General features: G+C 40.8%; 1 protein-coding gene across 1 annotated transcript in view; it reads right to left on the reverse strand.

The window, feature by feature from the left end:
- Window positions 1-15,200: 15,200 nt before the first annotated feature.
- MPHOSPH8 (M-phase phosphoprotein 8) overlaps window positions 15,201-19,036 on the reverse strand; it is a 48,278-nt gene continuing 44,442 nt past the window's right edge. The window contains 4 exon segments of the mRNA XM_007464516.1: window positions 15,201-15,304; window positions 15,307-15,397; window positions 16,530-16,657; window positions 18,838-18,992. Of these exon segments, the coding sequence (XP_007464578.1) occupies window positions 15,201-15,304; window positions 15,307-15,397; window positions 16,530-16,657; window positions 18,838-18,992 (478 nt within the window).

Here is a 19,036-nt window from a genome sequence, read left to right on the forward strand (position 1 = left end):
TACTAGAGGTACCGCGTGAGTTTAATAATGGCTCAGTGTATTCTTTGTGATAGAGGACGGCATTTGACTCAGATTCAGAAATCTTTATTTTAAAAAAATTCTACAGTTCTTCAGCGATGGGAATGAACATTGTTAACACTGGTGTGCCTGACTTGAAGTTCCTTTCTTAAATATCAAGAATAGGAAGAATCGAAAAGTCTTTCTTTCAGAAGAACCCTTCCCCTCCCCTTTGCTGTTCATATTAAAATTTCACTTTTAAATCTTGTATTACTTGGAAATACTGGAGGGGGAGATACTTCGTTTACACCAAAAAGGTGGAGCCTCTAAGCTGTATTTTAAGTTAGCTTTACCTAGAATTAATAAAATACTAAAAACCACTTGTGTTCATTCCCAAAGAATTATGGTTTGTCATTCAGTGAATTATTATATAAATTTGAACACTTCATAGCAAAATGAAATGATTTTTTTAATTAAAAATTTTCTGTCTCTTAAGATAGTAGTAATTATGTGTACTTTGTACACCCAAGGACTGAATGAGTACAGTTTGCTGTTTGAAAAATTGGAATCCCCTTAGTCACAGGTCACTTTTTCCAGTATCCATTGTCATTGTGAAGTGTTCTCTCTCCAGGGTGTGACCAGAGAGGAAAGGTGGTTTTGTTTCCCCATGCATCGTGGGTATTAGAGCAGGTTAGCAGTGTTCTCCAGCACGTGGTGCGGCCGGGCCAGGGCCGTGGACACAGCTGGGAGTGCACATCACTGGGCTGGGGAGACAGATTTGTCCATTTTAGCTCGGACGGTGAGGGAGGCCTCCCCGGGCAGGAGGTGGCTTCTGAGCTGATGGGAGTGACAGGAGACTTGAAGCGTTGGGCTTGAAGGCGAGCCCAGTCCACGCTGAGGGCGTCCCATTTAGCAAGGAAGGGATTGCGGCTGGAATGGAGTGAACCAGCCCAAGGATGTTCTCAGCCCTCTTTTTTTCCCATTTTTGTCTGATTTAGACCAACCCTCCCATTCAGTGAAACTTCAGCACCACAAATAGCTGTTTATATATTGTATTTGTGCTTTACACACACAAAAAACGAGTTAAGATTTTTACCATCTAACTCATTTTCTCCCTCTTGGGGCCGTTCTGGCCCATTGAGAACACAAGACTAGAGCAGCATGTGCCAAGGCCACAAGGCTCACTTGATGAAATGAGAAGCCGTAGGAAAGGCTTGGGCTGGGCAGTGATGCGACCCCGGGGACTTGACTGAAGGAGACCCTTGGGGGCAGGCAGACCATTCAGACCAGTCCACAGAGGTGGAGGGTAGCTGGCCTTGGTCCACCAAGGCTATTAATGACCGGGATACGGAAGAGGAGGGAGAGTAGATGGGCACCGCATTGATAGTCATAAATAAAAGGTGTCTGTTTAATGCTCAGGGCAGTTCGGGGCAGGTGTCCCCTGAGACACACAGGGAGGTTACCTGTGGGCCCCACTGAACTGTAGCCAGGAAACGGAAGGAGAAACTTGAGTCTGATTTTCAACCTAGATACCATTTAAGTTTCCTATTTTTCAGTCATTTGGATATAGCTAGATGATCACACACACACACATTTACAGTGGTCAAAACTCCAGCATTATTTCAGCTCGCTTTCTCCCTCCCTCCCTCCCTCCCTCCCTCCCTCCTTCCTTCCTTCCTTCCTTCCTTCCTTCCTTCCTTCTGCTGTGTTGGGTCTTTGTTGCTGCACGCAGGCTCTTCCATATTTTGTGCCTTTGATTCCAGACTTATTTCTGGGGAGTCTGTTTAAACGCCTGCCTACTCTTTTTTGCCTTACTGTAGTAGGAGTGCTTATGCATTAGTAATGTGAACAGTTTCAGTTGAATTCCATTTTTTCCTGTTAGAATTCAGTGATTCTGAACCACCGTATCGAGGGATGCTGCTGTGAATTCCGTAAGGCGTAGGGGCTCTCATTGCTCGTGCCCACTGCATTTGGTTGAATCCGTGAACAGGCAGCTTTTTGAGGCTCACACTGGAGTTAAGTCAAAGTGAGATTTTTTAATATCACACTGTTTTTTGTCAAAGTTGAGTGTTCTCGTGAGCCTTCGTGGTGACTGCAAGCGGGAGGTAGCATATGTGGTGTAAACCAGGGAGTCAGGGGGGCTCTGAGGCACCCACACCGCTTGGGAGGTCCTGTCTGTCTTTGAGGAGGGGCCTCAGCGTCCCTGGCCAAGCAGTGGGACGGGGCAGCCTCCGAGCTTTGCTGAGGCGGGTGTGTTGCATGTTCAAATGATGTAGAGTCACAAAAAGATAAGTGAGATTTATGACTGTATTTTATGGGGTTTTTATGCCTTGTTTTTGTGTTTTCTGTTAATCTGGTTTGCACAGTCTTATTAATTTCTCAAACTCTGGTAATCAGTAACCAGGAAATTCTGTGCATTTTAAATATATGACAAGATTTTTTTTTAAACTCTCCCTTCCGTTTTTAGACTTTGCAGTCCCTTTTTTTAGATGAAATGTTGGCATCTTGTGTTCAGAACAAAGCATTAAAATGTTTAACCACCTCAGTGTATTTTCATGTAAATACCATTTAGGCCACACTAACTCAGAAGCAGTTCCCAGCAAGGAGGGCTTGGTAGACAGTGCCCAGGGTAGAAGGGCATCCTGGCCTCGCCACTGACATAGCGCAGCACCTGTTTTTTACCCTGTATTTAAGTACATTTAAATAGATGATCGACTCACAACAGTTCACACTAAGCTTGTTTGGTGTTTGAGTAGTTTCTCCCCAGTACCACATTGTGATGTTATTTACTGCATATGAACGCATAATGGATTCTGCCAGTAATGTTTTTCCTAGTTTGTTGATTTACATGGTATCTTCAAAGTAAGTAACAGTAGATGCTGTTTTTAAGTGGTTTTAAGTATATGTTGAAAAATAAACATCAAAAATCTGATAATTATCAAATTATCATTTGGTAGTTCATTCTAGTTCCTTTTCATTATATATGAACATGGTTAATTCGTGAAATAACTACTGTGGGATTCTTTGATGTGGCAATAATTTACTTGGAATATTGAACTTTTACAGAAAACCGTGGACGCTGAACATGTAAGTTCATAATGAACGTGTCATCTTGAACTAAAAATGCAGTTTTTTGCTGATGTAGTTGAACTTGTTTTTAAAACTTAACCTCATTATGCAACCACAGAGGCAGGTTTTCTTTGACTCTTTTGGGCAGGGCACTTGAGAAATCTTAGGTGATAACGCAAGATGATAACGCTGTTGGGTTTTTTCCTTTTGAACAGTTTTACTTTCTGTTTGTTTGTTTAACTTGAAATGCCTTTGTAGGAATTTGGGGACAAAATTCAGTTTGAAAATTTTCAGTGGTATCTTTCACTTCCAAGGCCTTTTTTCTCTCATCACAGTTGCCTTGCAGATATGGCAAATAGATACAGGTCTGGGCCTTTGAAACTGAGTTAATGTTAACTTTTCTTAGAGGCACTAATTATGTTTCATAAAATTATCAATTTGTACTTTATTAGATTTTATGTGAGCCTTTGCTGAACTTTATGTTGATAACTACAGTAAATGTTATTTTTGACCTTTGAGAAAAGAGGTGGCATGTGGTATCAGTAAATTATTCTCCTGAAAATTTTAGTTGCCCTCAATAAAGTTGAATTTTTTTTTTTTTTTTGGCTGCACCGTGCAGCACGTGGGATCTTATTTCCCTGACCAGGGATTGAACCCGTGCCCCCATGCAGTGGAAGCACAGAGTCTTAACCACTGGACCAACAGTGAAATGCCAAAGCTGAAGAAACTTTAAAAAAATAAATGTGCCTTGTGCCTAAAACAGAAAAAGTTTCATTCTTTGATTTGTTTCTTCAGTATTTTCCAGATTTCAGTGTTATGTAATATTTATCAGTGATAGATGATTCTTACCTATTTACTTGAACTTGACCTTATCTTACATACTTCTTTTTTTAAAAAAATTAATTTATTTTTGGCTGCCTTGGGTCTTCATTGCTGTGGAGGCTTTCTCTAGTTGCGCCGAGCGGGGGCTACTCTTTGTTGTGGTGTGTGGGCTTCTCATTGCGGTGGCTTCTCTTGTTGCGGAGCACGGGCTCTAGGCTCGCGGGCTTCAGTAGTTGTGGCACACGGGCTTAGTTGCTCTGCGGCATGTGGGATCTTCCTGGACCAGGGCTCGAACCTGTGTCCCCTGCATTGGTAGGCGGATTCTTAACCACTGCTCCACCAGGGAAGCCCTAAGTACTTATTTCTTAATTTTGAGTTGCTACGTGAACTTTAAAATAAATTCTTTTCTGATTCTTTAATTTAAAAATACTTAAAATTTTGCTTTTTAAAAATTTGGACTTGCCTGTTTTGCAAAATTTGTGAGTCTTGTTTGGCGAAACAAACTGACGGCCTCAGTTTTCATAAACCTTGGGACTTGCGTGCTCCTTTCCAGTCCATGCGTTCTGTGTCAGGGGCAGCGATTGGTCTGTTTTGATCATATGTTAGTTTTCGTTTCTGAACTTCATGCTAATAGAATCTTACAATGTATACAATTTGGCCTCTGGCCTTTTTCACTGGACAGTGTTTTTGAGATTGACATATGTTGTTGCATGTGTCTTATTACCACTGGACATGCCGCACTTTGTTGAGTCTCCTGTTGATATGTTCTTGGAGCGGTTTCTAGTCTGGGGTTTTATTAAGAATAAATCCGCTGTGAACATTCTACAAATCACACTTTTCATTTTTCATGGGTAAAATACCTAGCAGTGGAGTTGCCGAGTGTAGGGTATGTGTATGTTTCTTAGAAACAGCCAAGCAATTTTCCATAGTCAGCTCGGCCTCGTAGCCCTCGAGCAGTGATGGACCCTTGCCAGCGTCAGTGTTGTCAGTCATGTCAGTGTTCGCCATTATTGTGTGTGGAGGCATATCACTGGTTTAATGTACATCTCTCTGTACCTTCTGATGCTGAATATACCTTTTCATGTACTTCTGGCCGAACATTCAGAGACCTTTGCCCTTCTCTTATTCACCATGCTCTTAATCGCTGTTTATAACTAGGTTGTGTGGTTTCATTACCGGCTGATGTAAGACTCACCGATCTATGTATAACCTATGATATTTTTTTAAAAAGATTAGGTAGCTTTATTAGAATTCTGAAAAGCCAGATGATATTGGGAATCCAAAATTGAATGTTCATATTGTGGATTTTTGTATAATACCAGCTGAAAGACGGAAGTTATTTATTACATAATTGAACTTGTGATATCTGGCAACTTGCGATAACTTGGGTGGAAGATCCATGGATTTGATAGAAAATCAAAGCCTTAGTTTGTTATTTTTATTGCAAATTTTCAACCCAAAAGAGTCATGTGAAAATTAAACATGTTGAGAAAATTTGTCTGCCTTCTAATTAAGTCGATTGGAAGTATATATATATATATATATATATTTTTTTTAATTTATTATTTATGGCTTGGGTCTTTGTTGCTGTGCGCGGCTTTCTCAACTTGGGGCGAGCGGGGGCTACTCTTCGTTGCGGTGCGCGGGCTACTCATTGCGGTGGCTTCTCTTGTTGTGGAGCACGGGCTCTAGGCACGCGGGCTCCAGAGCTCAGGCTCAGTAGTTGTGGCACACACGGGCTTAGTTGCTCCTTGGCATGTGGGGTCTTCCTGGATCAGGGCTTGAACCCGTGTCTCCTGCATTGGCAGGCGGATTCTTAACCACTGCGCCACCAGGGAAGCCCCGATATTTTCTTATTTGTTCATCAGTTTAAGTTGTATTACATTGTATTACGTCAAAAAGCAGGAAGAACTTATATTAGCATGGGTTTTACAGGTTTACAGCTTTCATGGGTATTTTTTCAAGTTTCCTTGGGAAATGATGACTTGAATTTTTGGCCTTAATCTTTTTGATATATTGTTCTCTTAGTCACAAACTATTTCTCTATATTCTTTGAAGATACATTCTTTGTTGCTTAAAGAGAATCTGTTAGGTAACAGAAAAATAAAATTATTTCAGTGAAAAGTATACTGCATATTTTGGCTGTTGTGAATTGCCTGTAGTAATAGCATCTGGTTTATTTATTATTTTAGCAGCCAGTATTGTGGTCTGTGTCTTTGCCATCAAGGCAGAGGGTCACATTCAGTTGTGAACACTGTTGTATGTTGAAAGATCTCGGATGGTGACTTTGATCTTGTGGACGTTCCCTCCCCCATACCTACAAATTTCAGAACTTGTTTCTCAGAAGGAGGCCCTGCCGCAGAACAAGCTGATAAAGAATGTGGTTCCTTTATGGTTCGATGTTACGGGAGTCTCTGCTCCAGAGGAGATCATTACCTTTTAGGCTGATTTCTGGCAAGGTATTTTTCAGTTTGAGTCATTATTACAATCCTATTTCTTGGGTTTTTACAATTCATGTGTTGTAATTGGAAGAGCTTTTGTAGAGTATTCCTCAGCCTCCATACTTGTTGAATTATGTAGTATTTATCTTTCATAGTTATTTCTTAGAGTGTACTTCTGTTATTTATATATAATTTATATTACGTGATACAAACTATGTAGTTTGTTAATGATTGACTTGTGTACTCAGTGGAAAATGAGATATTGGGTACATTGGTACGTAGTTGACCATTAAGAATGTGCCTTCTGTAGTTTTAATGTTTTATTTCAGAAAAGTCATCAGAAAAGTGCCTGTGGTATTGGCCATTCACATTTCTGACTATATGAAAAAAGTCTTAGGGTGTGGTTGGAGGAGCCTTTTCTTTTTTCATTTTTACCAGCTATTTCAGATGTGTTGGCATGAGAGGGTAAAATCAAACATTAACTCACACAGTTCTTACCCAGTTTTATCCTAAAATTAATTTAAAACAGACTACTTTTGCCACATAGTTTTGTTACAGTTATGGCTTAAGATTTCAGTTGAAGTCCTTTTCTTAAGGAATTCCCTGGCCGTCCAGTGGCTAGGACTTGGCACTTCACTGTCGGGCCTGGGTTCGATCCCTGATCGGGGAACTAAGGTCCTGCAAGCTGTGTGGCACAGCCAAAAAAAAAAAAAAGAAAAGAAAACCTTTTCTTTAAATGCAGTTGTTGGTTGATTTTCATGTTTGGTTGTTCTTGAAGATCAGAAAATAGGAAAGTGCATCAACTTTCTAGGCCTTCCCAGATTCTTAACTGCATATTACGAGCATCACTGAATGGGTGTGTATCAGCACATCCGTAACTGTCTTATTAGAGTTGGTTACAACCCAGTGCACAATAAACCTGGCCACTTAGTTATAATACCACCTCTTTAAACAGAACTCTAGTGACTGTTTTTTACTATTAAAGGATTAAGATAAGCCACCCTTTTAAAGACTCTTGGCAACTAGAAGTTCCTCAATTCTGGAGATTACCTTTCTAGGTTTCAGTGTAGTTAGTGCTTTGTAAAACTTTCAGGTTCACATTTTTGAAAAGTTGAGAAGACCATTAAAATTTTTAGTAGACCTGGTGTCATTGTGTCTTTAAGAATTAAGTAATCTAGTTGTCCAGTTTGATTTATGGTTCCATTTATTCTTCTTGTCATCCTTAACTTTACCAAAGGCAAAGTATATATAAGTGATACAGTTATAAAACCAGTGTAAGAATGCTAGTTGCAGATGGAAATAATATGCGAGATAATTTTTGATTTATGGCGTGCTTTGCTTGAAAAAATAATGTTTTTAAAGTGGGACCATGGATCCTATTGGATCTTTGTGGCGTATTAGTGGAATCTGAGTCTGATTAATTCACATGCAGAATTTTGTGTACATAATTTTTGCACGTACTTTTTGGCGGGGGGGGGGTCATAATTCATCCAATTCTCAGGTGAATTTGAGACCCAAATGAGTTTTGAAAACTACCAATTTAGGATAATTATTTCCAGTATCTTTGGGTGATGTACCCTCACTTTAAAAATATTGAGCCCAAAGCTGGGTATTTATTTCTCAGTTGTAATTGTGTATTACTGAGCTGATATTTCAGGTATGTTACAAAACACATTTCATAGGCATGAGGTAACAATAAACATAAACCTGGACCTCAGCAGAAAATCTGGAGTGCCTGCTGTCTGGGTAGGTAAGCAGGTCGTCTTCTCATGGAGCACAGCAGACATATTTGTGTGCCCTGCCTTGGTACAAGCAGAATAAAATTTTGTACATAGGATAGGCATCAGGATCCTATGTAGGATTTTGGATTATAAGGGTCTTGGGCTGTGGTGTGCTGAGGGACCAGCAGTCCAGACGAAAGGACCTATGGAAAATAAGAGGGAGACTTTCAGCGTCGTGGATTTAACAGTGTTTACTCTGATGCTGAAACAAAATTGAGCTGAATTTTAAGTCAGTCGATGTTCTTAGAGGAAATGAAAGGAAAATCCTTACTGAATGGACATAATCAGATGAGGTAAAGACTAAACGGTGTCTAAAGGGAACTTGATTCCTGTCACGGACTGTAGGAAGTGAGTTACCGCTTGTGTTTTTTAATTGATCGTTGAAACTTGTTTTAAAAGAGGCTAAGTCTGATTTTATTGTAATCCTAGGAGAAAAGAAAACATGGATGAAGCTACCTGAAATTTGGTTTCCGGGGTGAACCGAAGTGGAGAGACAGGAAACGCTGGAGTCTCCCTTCAGGTCAGCACCTGTTGTAGCAGCTCCCTCTGTCCTTCCTGGTCCCCATGTCAGAGTCAGTGGGAAAACACTGCATGGCTCATGGCACAGTTGAAACCTCTGCTGCTCTGCCTGTCTTCTTATGCGGCTCCCAGCGTCACTGCCCTTTTCTTTGAGGAAGATTGGAGGGTATTTTTAGCTCCAAATTGCCCTCGTCTTCCCCCCCTGGTAGTAATGTGTATATTGATTTGTCTTCTGGCAAAACTGGACTGGGAATAGAAATGATGTGTTACACAGGTCTTATGTACGAAGGAAAAAAAAAATCCCTCTTGTTTTTTAGTGATTCCAAGCCTAAAATTTTAGTCTTGTGGTCCTTTGGAAAGTGTGTCATCTTAAAATGGTTTAATATCATAAATTCAGATTCAAGCTACGGACACTAGCTCCATTTCTCCCTTGCTGCTTCCCACCTTTTTAGAGGGTAACAGTTTTTCCATTATTTTATTGTTTTTTCCATTATTTCTTAAAGACATAAAATGCTTTAGAATCATTTGCGCTGTGATCTGTATGACAGAACTGTGATGATGGTATGTTGTCTGTCACCCTAATAGATGCAAAAAGTATTATTTTAAGTATATTTCTTCCCTATCCCCCCACCCCCTTACATGGTGTTCTAATCTATTCTTGTTACAGCTGTGGTCCTCCTGGCAGCCAGGAGCATCAGCCTTTCCTGAGAGCTGCTCGCAAGGTGAGAATCTCGGTACACACAGGCTCACCGAATCAGACCGCCCAGTTTAACATGGTTCCAGGGGATGTGCGTCCACACTGAGTGAGAAGCACTGATAGGTACTATACCTTTGGGAAATGTCACCTTTTCAAAGTATCTGACGACTCATGGGCACAAAAATGTGACAGCTGTTTCTCACGCTATTATCCAGCTCTAGAAAATTAACGTTGGGCCGTGGTTCTCAAAGCTGGTCCCTGGATCCGCATCACTGTCACCTGGAAACTTGTTGAAAATGCAGATTCCCAGGTACATACTTGCTCTACTGAACAATAAAATCTTCAGGGGCGGGTGTGTGTGGGGGTGGGATCCAACAGTTTATTTTATTTATTTATTAAATTTTGGCTATGCTGCACAGCTTATGGGATCTCAGTTCCCCGACCAGGGCTTGAACCCAGGCCATGGCAGTGAAAGCGCTGAGTCCTCACCACTGGGCTGCCAAGGAACTCCGCCCCCTCCACCCCCCTTTTACTTTATAATGCTTTATTTTCAAAAGCTCTCCAGGTAATTCTGTTTTTTACGGATGAAATTATAATTGCCCTTTGAAATAGGTTTACAGGGAATCACTTTATATTCTTTGGACATTTTGTTGGTATTAAATTTTCCAAGTGTTTTGTTAAGTAGGTTCCTTACTTAAATAAAATTTGAAGAAATAATCTCAAAATATACGAATAAGGAAAAAAAAAAACCCTAATGTACATAGGTGAATTGTGCTGTGATAGTGAAGCTGTGGTTTCATGTGGCCATCTTTTGGTTAACAGTATTCCGGGGGTATTTTTGTTGTTTTGTTTTGTTTTTTTTTTAGTTAAATAACTGCTTTTCATTCCAGATCTTATTTTCTGGTCAGTGAAAAGAAACTGTTCATTCCAGGAAGAGATTAACTTTATGAAAGTTAAATAAAATGCCAAATATATATTTAATTCGAAGTAACTTGACAGTTTCCCCTTTTAGAAATCTTATTTAAAACGTTGGTTCTCATACTTTGAAGGTGAAGGAGAATCTCTTGGATCAGAACACAGACTGCTGGGCCCCCAGTCTGTGGTTTAAAGGCCCAGGAATTTTCATTTCTTAACAATGTGGTGCTCCTCTGGGCTGAGGCACAATGAAATACTAGTTGTAGAAGGTTTTATAGGCCGAATATACAAATTCAGGTCTTGAATATTTTTTAGGTTTCCTGATCAGTAATTCTAGCCCAGTAAATTATTTTCTTTATAACTGAAACCTCTTTGTTCTTCCTTTACAAAAATATGCAGTATTACTTCCTGTTTTCTAACAGTTAGTCTTTTCAGGTCATTTTGTGGGAGGAAAAAAATTTTTTTTTAATTATTTTTGGCTGTGTCGGGTCCTCATTGCTGCATGCGGACTTTTCTCTAGTTGCGGCGAGCGGGGGCTACTCTTCGTTGCAGTGTGCGGGCTTCTCATTGCGGTGGCTTCTCTTGTTGTGGAGCACAGGTTCTAGGCGCGTGGGCTTCAGTAGTTGTGGTGCACAGGCTCCGTAGTTGTGGCTTGCGGGCTCTAGAGCGCAGGCTCGGTAGTTGTGGTGCATGGGCTTAGTTGCTCCGCAGCATGTGGGATCTTCCCGGACCAGGGCTTGAATCTGTGTCCCCTGCATTGGCAGGTGGATTCTTAACCACTGCGCCACCGGAGAGGTCTGGGAGAAATGATTTTAATGACACAGGAGAAACAAGCCAGAAGAATCTTGTTTTATTTTTTAATTTATTACTCTATGTAAACAGTCTATGGATACATGAGCAGTTATGACACTTTGATCCAGGTTGTTTTCCTAAGTTATATACTGTCCCCCTGGCACACTTGCTGGCTAACGCTGGCAAGTGTTATGGTCACAGAGCAACCAACCCTCCCCCCCGCTCCTCAATAAATGGAAATCACTGGAGGGTTTTTTTTAAATCACCTCATGTAACCTGGAAGTTTGGGTCAGTCCTCAAGAAAGGAACTACTCGGAAGAAATTTGGCTTTGTTCAAGTGAGAAAAATCATGTTTTCGCTAACACATATAGCTTGGCCCAAGGGAAGCAAATAACGGGGACATGAGTCAAGGCACAGACTGGGCAGTGGAGCAGCGGAGCTGATCGGGTTAGACTCCACCTGGGGCTGGCTCTCTGGGAGCTCAGATGACTGTTTCCCAATTTTGTTTTAATTTGGTCCTGACGGAATTGTGAACCTCATTGTTACTACCATTTTCCAGCCCAGTACCAAGGCTCTTCTGTACCAGGAGGGAGCAGTCAGGCCTGGAAATCCCAGATTTTGTTGGAAAGGAACACCGTCTGCAGGTGAGCAGAGGATGGAGGGAAGTGGTATGGATTCCATCAGTTTTCTTCTGATCCTACTTAGTAAAGCTTTAGGATGTCAAAATAACTTTAGGGGTTTGTACAGTATTATGCTATGAAACATATTAACTGCGTGAAATATGAAATTTTTCTAAATTCTTACATATATGTTCTTGTACATATAAATTTATATACATTTCGTTTTGGCTGCGCAGCATGTAGGATCTTAGTTCCCCAACCAGGGATCAAACCCACGCTGCCCGCAGTGCAAGCGTGGAGTCTCAACCACTGGACCACCAGGGAAGTCCCCAATTTTTCTAGATTGTTATTTCATTTTATAAATCACCTTGTGGTACTCTCCTTGTATCTGTGTCCTACTGGTTGCCTGGTCTTTGCTGATCATCCTCCTTGCACTTTTTTGTTTTTCCCCGTTTTTATGCAAAGATACTGGAGTTTCATGGTTAATGCTTTATAAAGGTCTTTTGCTGTCAACATTCTGGATGCTAAAACCTTGCCAGCAGTAGTAAACTACTACTAATGAACTAGTACATTCTCATAAGTTAACTGAAAGCTCTCAGTGTAACCCTGCCGAGTAGAATTCTAAAAGCAGCACCTGAGCTTCAAACTGCAACCTCCTAACTTTCCACTGAATACATTCTACAAATTTAAGAATTTAAGATGGGAATGACTTGAGAAGATAGTATATGAAGTTGGGTAACTTGTATTCCTGGACTAAATCCAAACTCCTCATCCAACTGTAGTCCAACATTTATTGGCTGGTATTAGGTACTAGGCACTGCTCTTTGGTACTGGGTATTGTAGGCAAAAGGATGTGTAATGTGCTTTCTACTGCAGCATACTAATTAGTGGTGACCAGATCTGGGTGGTATGGTTAGTAAGTTAAATTAATTGGATAACCCGACTACGCATCGTGTCCTTACCTCAGTATACACCGGAAAGCAGTGACAGCTGAGGAGTGATGATTTTTCAGTAAGTCTGGATCAAGAGCCATGCATCCCGCTTGAAGTTATGGCCCCGCCCATAATGGCCTAGAGGGTGAAGCTCCACTTACGCATTCTGTACTGTGTGCCCGGTATAACTGCACAAGCCACAGGAGATGGCTTTGCTTTCCACAGGTAATACTAGCATATCTGCAAACCTTTGATAAAAGGTGCTGCTGGAGAATTGCTTTGTTTTTCAGGGCAGTCATTGTTCACACTTAATTTAAATATCAGAGTAGCAGCATTAACTGAAGTATCTGATGTGATTGGCTGCCTCATCAAGTGGAGAAGTCCAAGACCTCATCATCCTGCTCAGAATTTCCCCACCCCAGGGCTATAGAGAAGCAAGTTCAGATGAAAAGACCTGTATTAAACTGCACAGCTCTACAAGGTTATATTCCTAGTGCTCCTATAAAAGTGTTACCTAGGCATGCTTTTTAGGTGATGGGAATGTTCTTGAAAAACCCATTTCTCTTACATGTATTGGACAGGGTGCTGCACCACCGCTGAAATAGATCTCGTGGCTGTGAGGATAGATGCAGCAGGAGTACAGCATTCAGTATAGTTGAAAAGTCTAATCACAGCCAGTTTAGCTAAACTATACATTTGGTATCCACCTTGTCTTGAAGTCCTGAGACTTCAGAAAGAAACTAGAAAGACCAGCATTGTGGTATTTTATTGAGGAAAGTAGGAAAAGGCAGTTGTACTCTGAAATACCTATACAGTGTGTGTGGGTATCCACAGTTTCTTGCATCCACAGACTCAACAAACCACAGATGGAAAATAAGCGGGGAAGAAAAAAATTTTCCAGCAAGTTCCGAAAAGCAAAACTTGAATTTGCTGCACACCAGGAACTCTTTACATAGAATTTACACTGTGTTTACAACTATTTACATAGCATTTACCTTGTATTAGGTAAGTTAATCCAGACATGAGTTAAAGTATATGGGGTGATACTCAAGGGGTTAAATGCAAATATGACACAAGGACTTGAGCATCCCCAGATCTTGGTATCTGAGGGGGTCCATGGATGATGAGGGATGACGTATGTGACATTCTGAAATTTTTTCATTAAAATTGTAACTCACGCAATTGTAAAACTTATCTGGAAATTAACAATTTTATACATTTCCATAACCCAGACAGCTTGATCCATTAGTCTGCCAAATATTTCTTGAAAGAATATAAGGATCAGACCTGTGGGCAGTCACTCTTCTCAGGAGGCAGAGTGTGGCAAAGCCTGGCTGGCCTTCCCAGTGTTCAAAATACGTAACAAGATCTGGCTGTTCAAAATGACTTGATGGATTCCAAGAACAAAGATAAAATTCACATGTAATATCCCCTTTTATGCTCATAATGTCCTGGTTTCTGGGGGTTTTTTTTTTTTTTGCTCTATCTCAGATTGACTTATCATCTTTTCAAACAATACAGGGTAACTTCAAATATATAAAGTTGTCACCTACTCGGGATCTGTCAATGGCACGTTGGAAAGATCAGACCTCCTCCCACCTTAGATTAGTCCTACTTCAAGGGATGCAAACTCACACATTAACTTAGTGCTAACATTCCCACTGGATTTTTTTTTTTAACACAAAAAATTCACTAGGGCTAGTAAAAAATTTCAAATTAAAAAAAAGTTTTAATTTTCTTAAATAATCCTCATATGAACCATTCCACACTGTGGAAAACATACAGTCTGGACACAATATCTAGATTTCAGAACACTGGCACAAATACTTACATCTGTGTTTTATATGTTAGATGCACCATGCCCATCTCTCAGACTGACAGGCCTTAAATGCAAGAGGCTTACAGAAGAAACTTTTAATTTAGAAGTGTGAGCTGTGCCAGAATTCCATACTGCTTTGAAGAGTGTTTAGAAATAGATCTGAGAATAACTCTCTCCCAATTCTTTGGTCATTGCAGCTGTACTCTGTATGCACCTATTAGCAACTTAACCTGTTGAAAGAAAAAAAAGCATATATTTCAAGAGTTCCCCTTTGTTAGAAGAGGGGAAAAAAAGCACACACGGGCAAGACTTGTTTCTCTTCTTTGGCAGTATTGTCAAATTGGTTATCAGTGTGGGTTGTTAGACTACCATTATTTTAATTAAAAAGTCCAATTGAGGGATTTCCCTGGTGGTGGCAGTGGTTAAGAATCCACCTGCCAATGCAGGGGACATGGGTTCGAGCCCTGGGCTGGGAAGATCCCACATGCCATGGAGCAACTAAGCCCGTGCGCCACAACTACTGAGCCTGCGCTCTGGAGCTCACGAGCCACAACTGCTGAGCCCACGTGCCACAACTACTGAAGCCCGCGCACAGCAACGAAGACCCAACACAGCCAAAAATAAATAAATAAAAATTAAAAATAAAATAAAAAAATAAAAGTCCAACTGGGTTTTTAGGTTACTACGTTAATTGTACTGTACACAGACTGTTCCAGTCCGGCTAGTGATCATACATCTGGCAATTAAATACCAAAGCACAGAACATCACCAGACTGCAAAGAGGGTTGAAATCATTTCAGACCCAGGCAGGCACACCAGGAACAGCATGACATTCCTGAAAATCTTCTCTAATAATGTGACCTGAAGGAACGACCTGAGCAGTGAGAGCAGATGCAAGAAGATTCTTACCTTAGCAGACGGCGCTTCTGTCAACCTTATAAAGAGTTTATTGAGGCCTGCGGCGGGGCTGAACGAGTAAACAAAATGACTGTCCTGGGGAAGAGACCAAAAGATAGATCAGCATTTCTGCAGACAGACTTCTCCATCTAGACACAGCCAGACTCCAGAAACCTTTAAGACTAGTGATGTAGAAGAAAATACAAGTTTGTTTGAATTTCTTTATAAGACAACATGCTGTGATTTCTTTACTTTTCCCTTGCATTAAAGAGATAACATTCTGGAAAAACAATATATAGATAAAAAATCTTCAGCATTGGAATGTATCCAGCCATATACAGCATGCACGTTAAAAAATCTTCATAACCAGTTAATTTAAATTCATCCTAAGGAGAGAATTATATGTGGCAAAGGAAACATACACAACGATTCTTCAAGGGCATTTTTAATGCTAAAGAATTTATATAGCCACTATTCGTTTAGTTATTTTATATTTATATTTTAAAACGTTCACAGTGGGGCTTCCCTGGTGGCGCAGTGGTTAAATCCGCCTGCCAATGCAGGGGACATGGCTTCCTTCGAGCCCTGGTCCGGGAAGATCCCACGTGCTGCGGAGCAGCTAAGCCCGTGCGCCACAACTACTGAAAGCCTGTGAGCCATGACTACTGAAGCCCACACACCTAGAGCCCGTGCTCTGCCACAAGAGAAGCCACCGCACTGCAATGAAAAGGAGTTCCTGCTTGCGCAACTAGAGAAAAGCCCACGCACAGCAACGAAGACCCAACGCAGCCAAAAATAAAATTTATAAGACAAAAAGTTCACAGTGAATAAAAATCAAAATTATACGGTGATTACCTAAAATTAAACTAAGCATATACAACCAGTGTTATTATTCAGTGTTTATATTTCGGTTTTTGAACCATGCACAGGCATGCCTTTTCTTCCTTTTTGAATTCCCTAAATTTCCTTTAAGTGAACATTTGTAATTATAATGGCATTAAAAGGCATAATATTTAGATAGGATGTTTCTTGTACCATAAGAATTTATCTTCAGAATGTTAGTTCCAAGACTTGGTAAACATAATTTAAAGCACAGATACCAATTAAAACAATTTATGATTATGGATTATTGCCATTTCCAACTACTACATTAACAGAAGAATTTATGTCATCTGTGCTTTTGATTAGAAGACTGTACTCCTCAGTAATGAACTATAGAAACTCTTACCAGGAAAACAGGGAGTTGAAATTTATCATTTAAAACAACAGCTTGTACACTACACGGTCCACAGAGGCGAGCAATGACCTCTTTACCCAAAAAGTTTGCGTGGAAAATAAACAGCAGGATGCCGGAGCCTGAATTGGGGAGATACAAATAGAGATTTTAATTTCCAACCCAACAAGGCCACTTTGCAGAGCCTGAGGGAGGAGGCCCACGCGGGTAGGGAGCGGCCCGGTACCCCACTCTCGTTTGTAAGATTGGAGCGGTCTTCCAGGTGCAAAAACCTGCTGGTGTTTTATCTAGTGCTTTTCAGACCACAGAACCCTTTTTACTTTTAGTCTGAGTAGCTACTTACAGCTCATTGACAGGCTTTTTAAATATGCTTTTTCTACACTAAAGTTATTTTTTTAAAGTGGTATTTAAAAGTTCCAGCTGAATGTATAAATGTCAATGGAAGCGACACCTGCAGACTGGTTTTTGAGTGTGGGTTTGAGGAGTTTTCCACTGTCTTCCACATACTATTTTGCCTTTTCTGAATTTTCTTATAATGTGAAAAGAATCTTTTTTGAAAAAAAAAGTTTGGGTAAGGCTTGAAGCTTTTGAATATGCAAAAATATATTCTGCAAGATTCATCCTCTGAACAAAACAGATACATGAGTTGTTTTTTAATATGATGTTAAAAACTTGTGAATGAGGAGACTTCATAAAAAGACCCCTAAGAACGACTGGCTTTAAAATTTGTCCTGGTTCCAGGAAAAAAGGGCACACCAGGTCCCTGGCTCTTTTATCTCCTTTCAGGCTATGTGAGGTTTGACATAGGGTTTTGCTCCCTGTTTTACGACGCAGCTTCCCTGCTTAGAGCACCGAGGATGAGAGGAGAAGGAAAGGCCCGTGGAGGACAGAGGCTCTACTTGTTTTCCCCTCAGCTCCACTGTGAAAACGCAGCTGTGTCCCCGTGACTGTAGAGCGGAAAAGGCAGTGGAACCTCGTCAGACAGCCTGTGGGGATGGCCGTCTGCAGTGAAATCCTATTAGAAAACACTTTCACGAAGGTCATATTTCTTTCCTGCCGACCACAGTGAGTGGTATCCAGCAGAGGAATGGTCATCCTTCGTCAGCTCTAGCCGGACTGAGAAATACTTGATCCATACGGAGAATATGACACAACGGACCCTAATCAAGTTCCTGGTGCTTGTTTCATGGTATCAGTATAAATTGTTTCTCTTCATTTCTTAAGAGCCACACACCCCTCAACAGACCAAGGTCAGTGTTTGTCAAACTTGAGTGCTTGCAAGTCACCCAAGATCTCACCAAGGTGCTGGCTGAAGAGTCCTGGTCTGGGTGGGGCTCTGAGAGGAGACCACACTCTGAGTCTCGAGGGTCAGGAAAATCTACCAGGATCTCACATCTGAGGACGACAGGGCATCTTTGGAAAAAACCGCTAGTGGATGCAGACATTGTGCAAGTGCAAAAACAGCCATACGTAACCCAGGACTGTCCAGCTGAACCAAAGCACCGGTGTGGGGGTGCGTGACCGGCCAGTTCACGGACTCAGCTCACCAGCTCATGCCTGGCGGTGCAGACGGTCCACTTGGACTGTCAAGACCACAGTTCGGTATCACTGAGATGTTGTGAATGGCTGGCTTTGATTGGTAGAGCTATATTTTCTTCAACTACATTTCCATTAACAAATACGTATTTTTTTAAGCAGGTGGGTTGTTTTTTGGTTTTCTTAAAAAATAAAACAAGCCAGAACCCCGTTTCCTACCTTTCAGGCAGAGACATTGTCACCTCCACTCTGTATACGGAGCACCCGCGTCCTGGAGGAGGGGCCATGGCCATGGTCTCTACCTGCCAAGCAGCTGTTAAGCAGAAACTAGGAAGCAGAACTGAAGTTCTCATCTCTTGCTACTAAACTGTACTATGGGATAAGACATTTTCATTTTTCTTTGTCTTTTTAAAAGGGCAAGACTATTAGTGATAATAAAATTCAGGGAAAATACTGATTTTGGGCTTATCTTGAAAGCTAAGTTTTAATAAAAGTCAATTTTAATAAAAACTAGTGTAATTATTAAGACTCAACTTGCATACTTCTAAAACAAGTGCTAACACGCTGCTGTGTGGACCCCTTGGGTCACCTGGGATGGTGAGTATCAGCTGCGTTTTTTTCTGCCAGAGCAGCAGTGCTGTTAACTATCGTACATAATTATTACACATAATGGAATTTGTTAAGGTTTTATTAAAAGAATAAAGAGTTCTGCCTGAAAATCAGTTTATAATGTCACATTTCAAAATGAGAGAAAACACAGGCTTACCTTCTGGTATGTTCTGTGGGATTCTGTAATTGAAATCCATTGAAAAGTCTGGGCCCTCACAGAGACGATGACATGCTATTGGGAAAACTGGTTCTAGGAGAGCAAGACGCGCTTCAAAGTAATCCTTTATTGTTTCTTCTGCTACTCTTGAAAGTCTAATAAACAAGTACAGTAAACGCTGTTAATGTTTGTGTAGGGA

Source organism: Lipotes vexillifer, unplaced genomic scaffold (genome assembly GCF_000442215.2).
Source record: "Lipotes vexillifer unplaced genomic scaffold, Lipotes_vexillifer_v1.1 scaffold2116, whole genome shotgun sequence".
Lineage (NCBI taxonomy): Eukaryota > Metazoa > Chordata > Mammalia > Artiodactyla > Lipotidae > Lipotes > Lipotes vexillifer.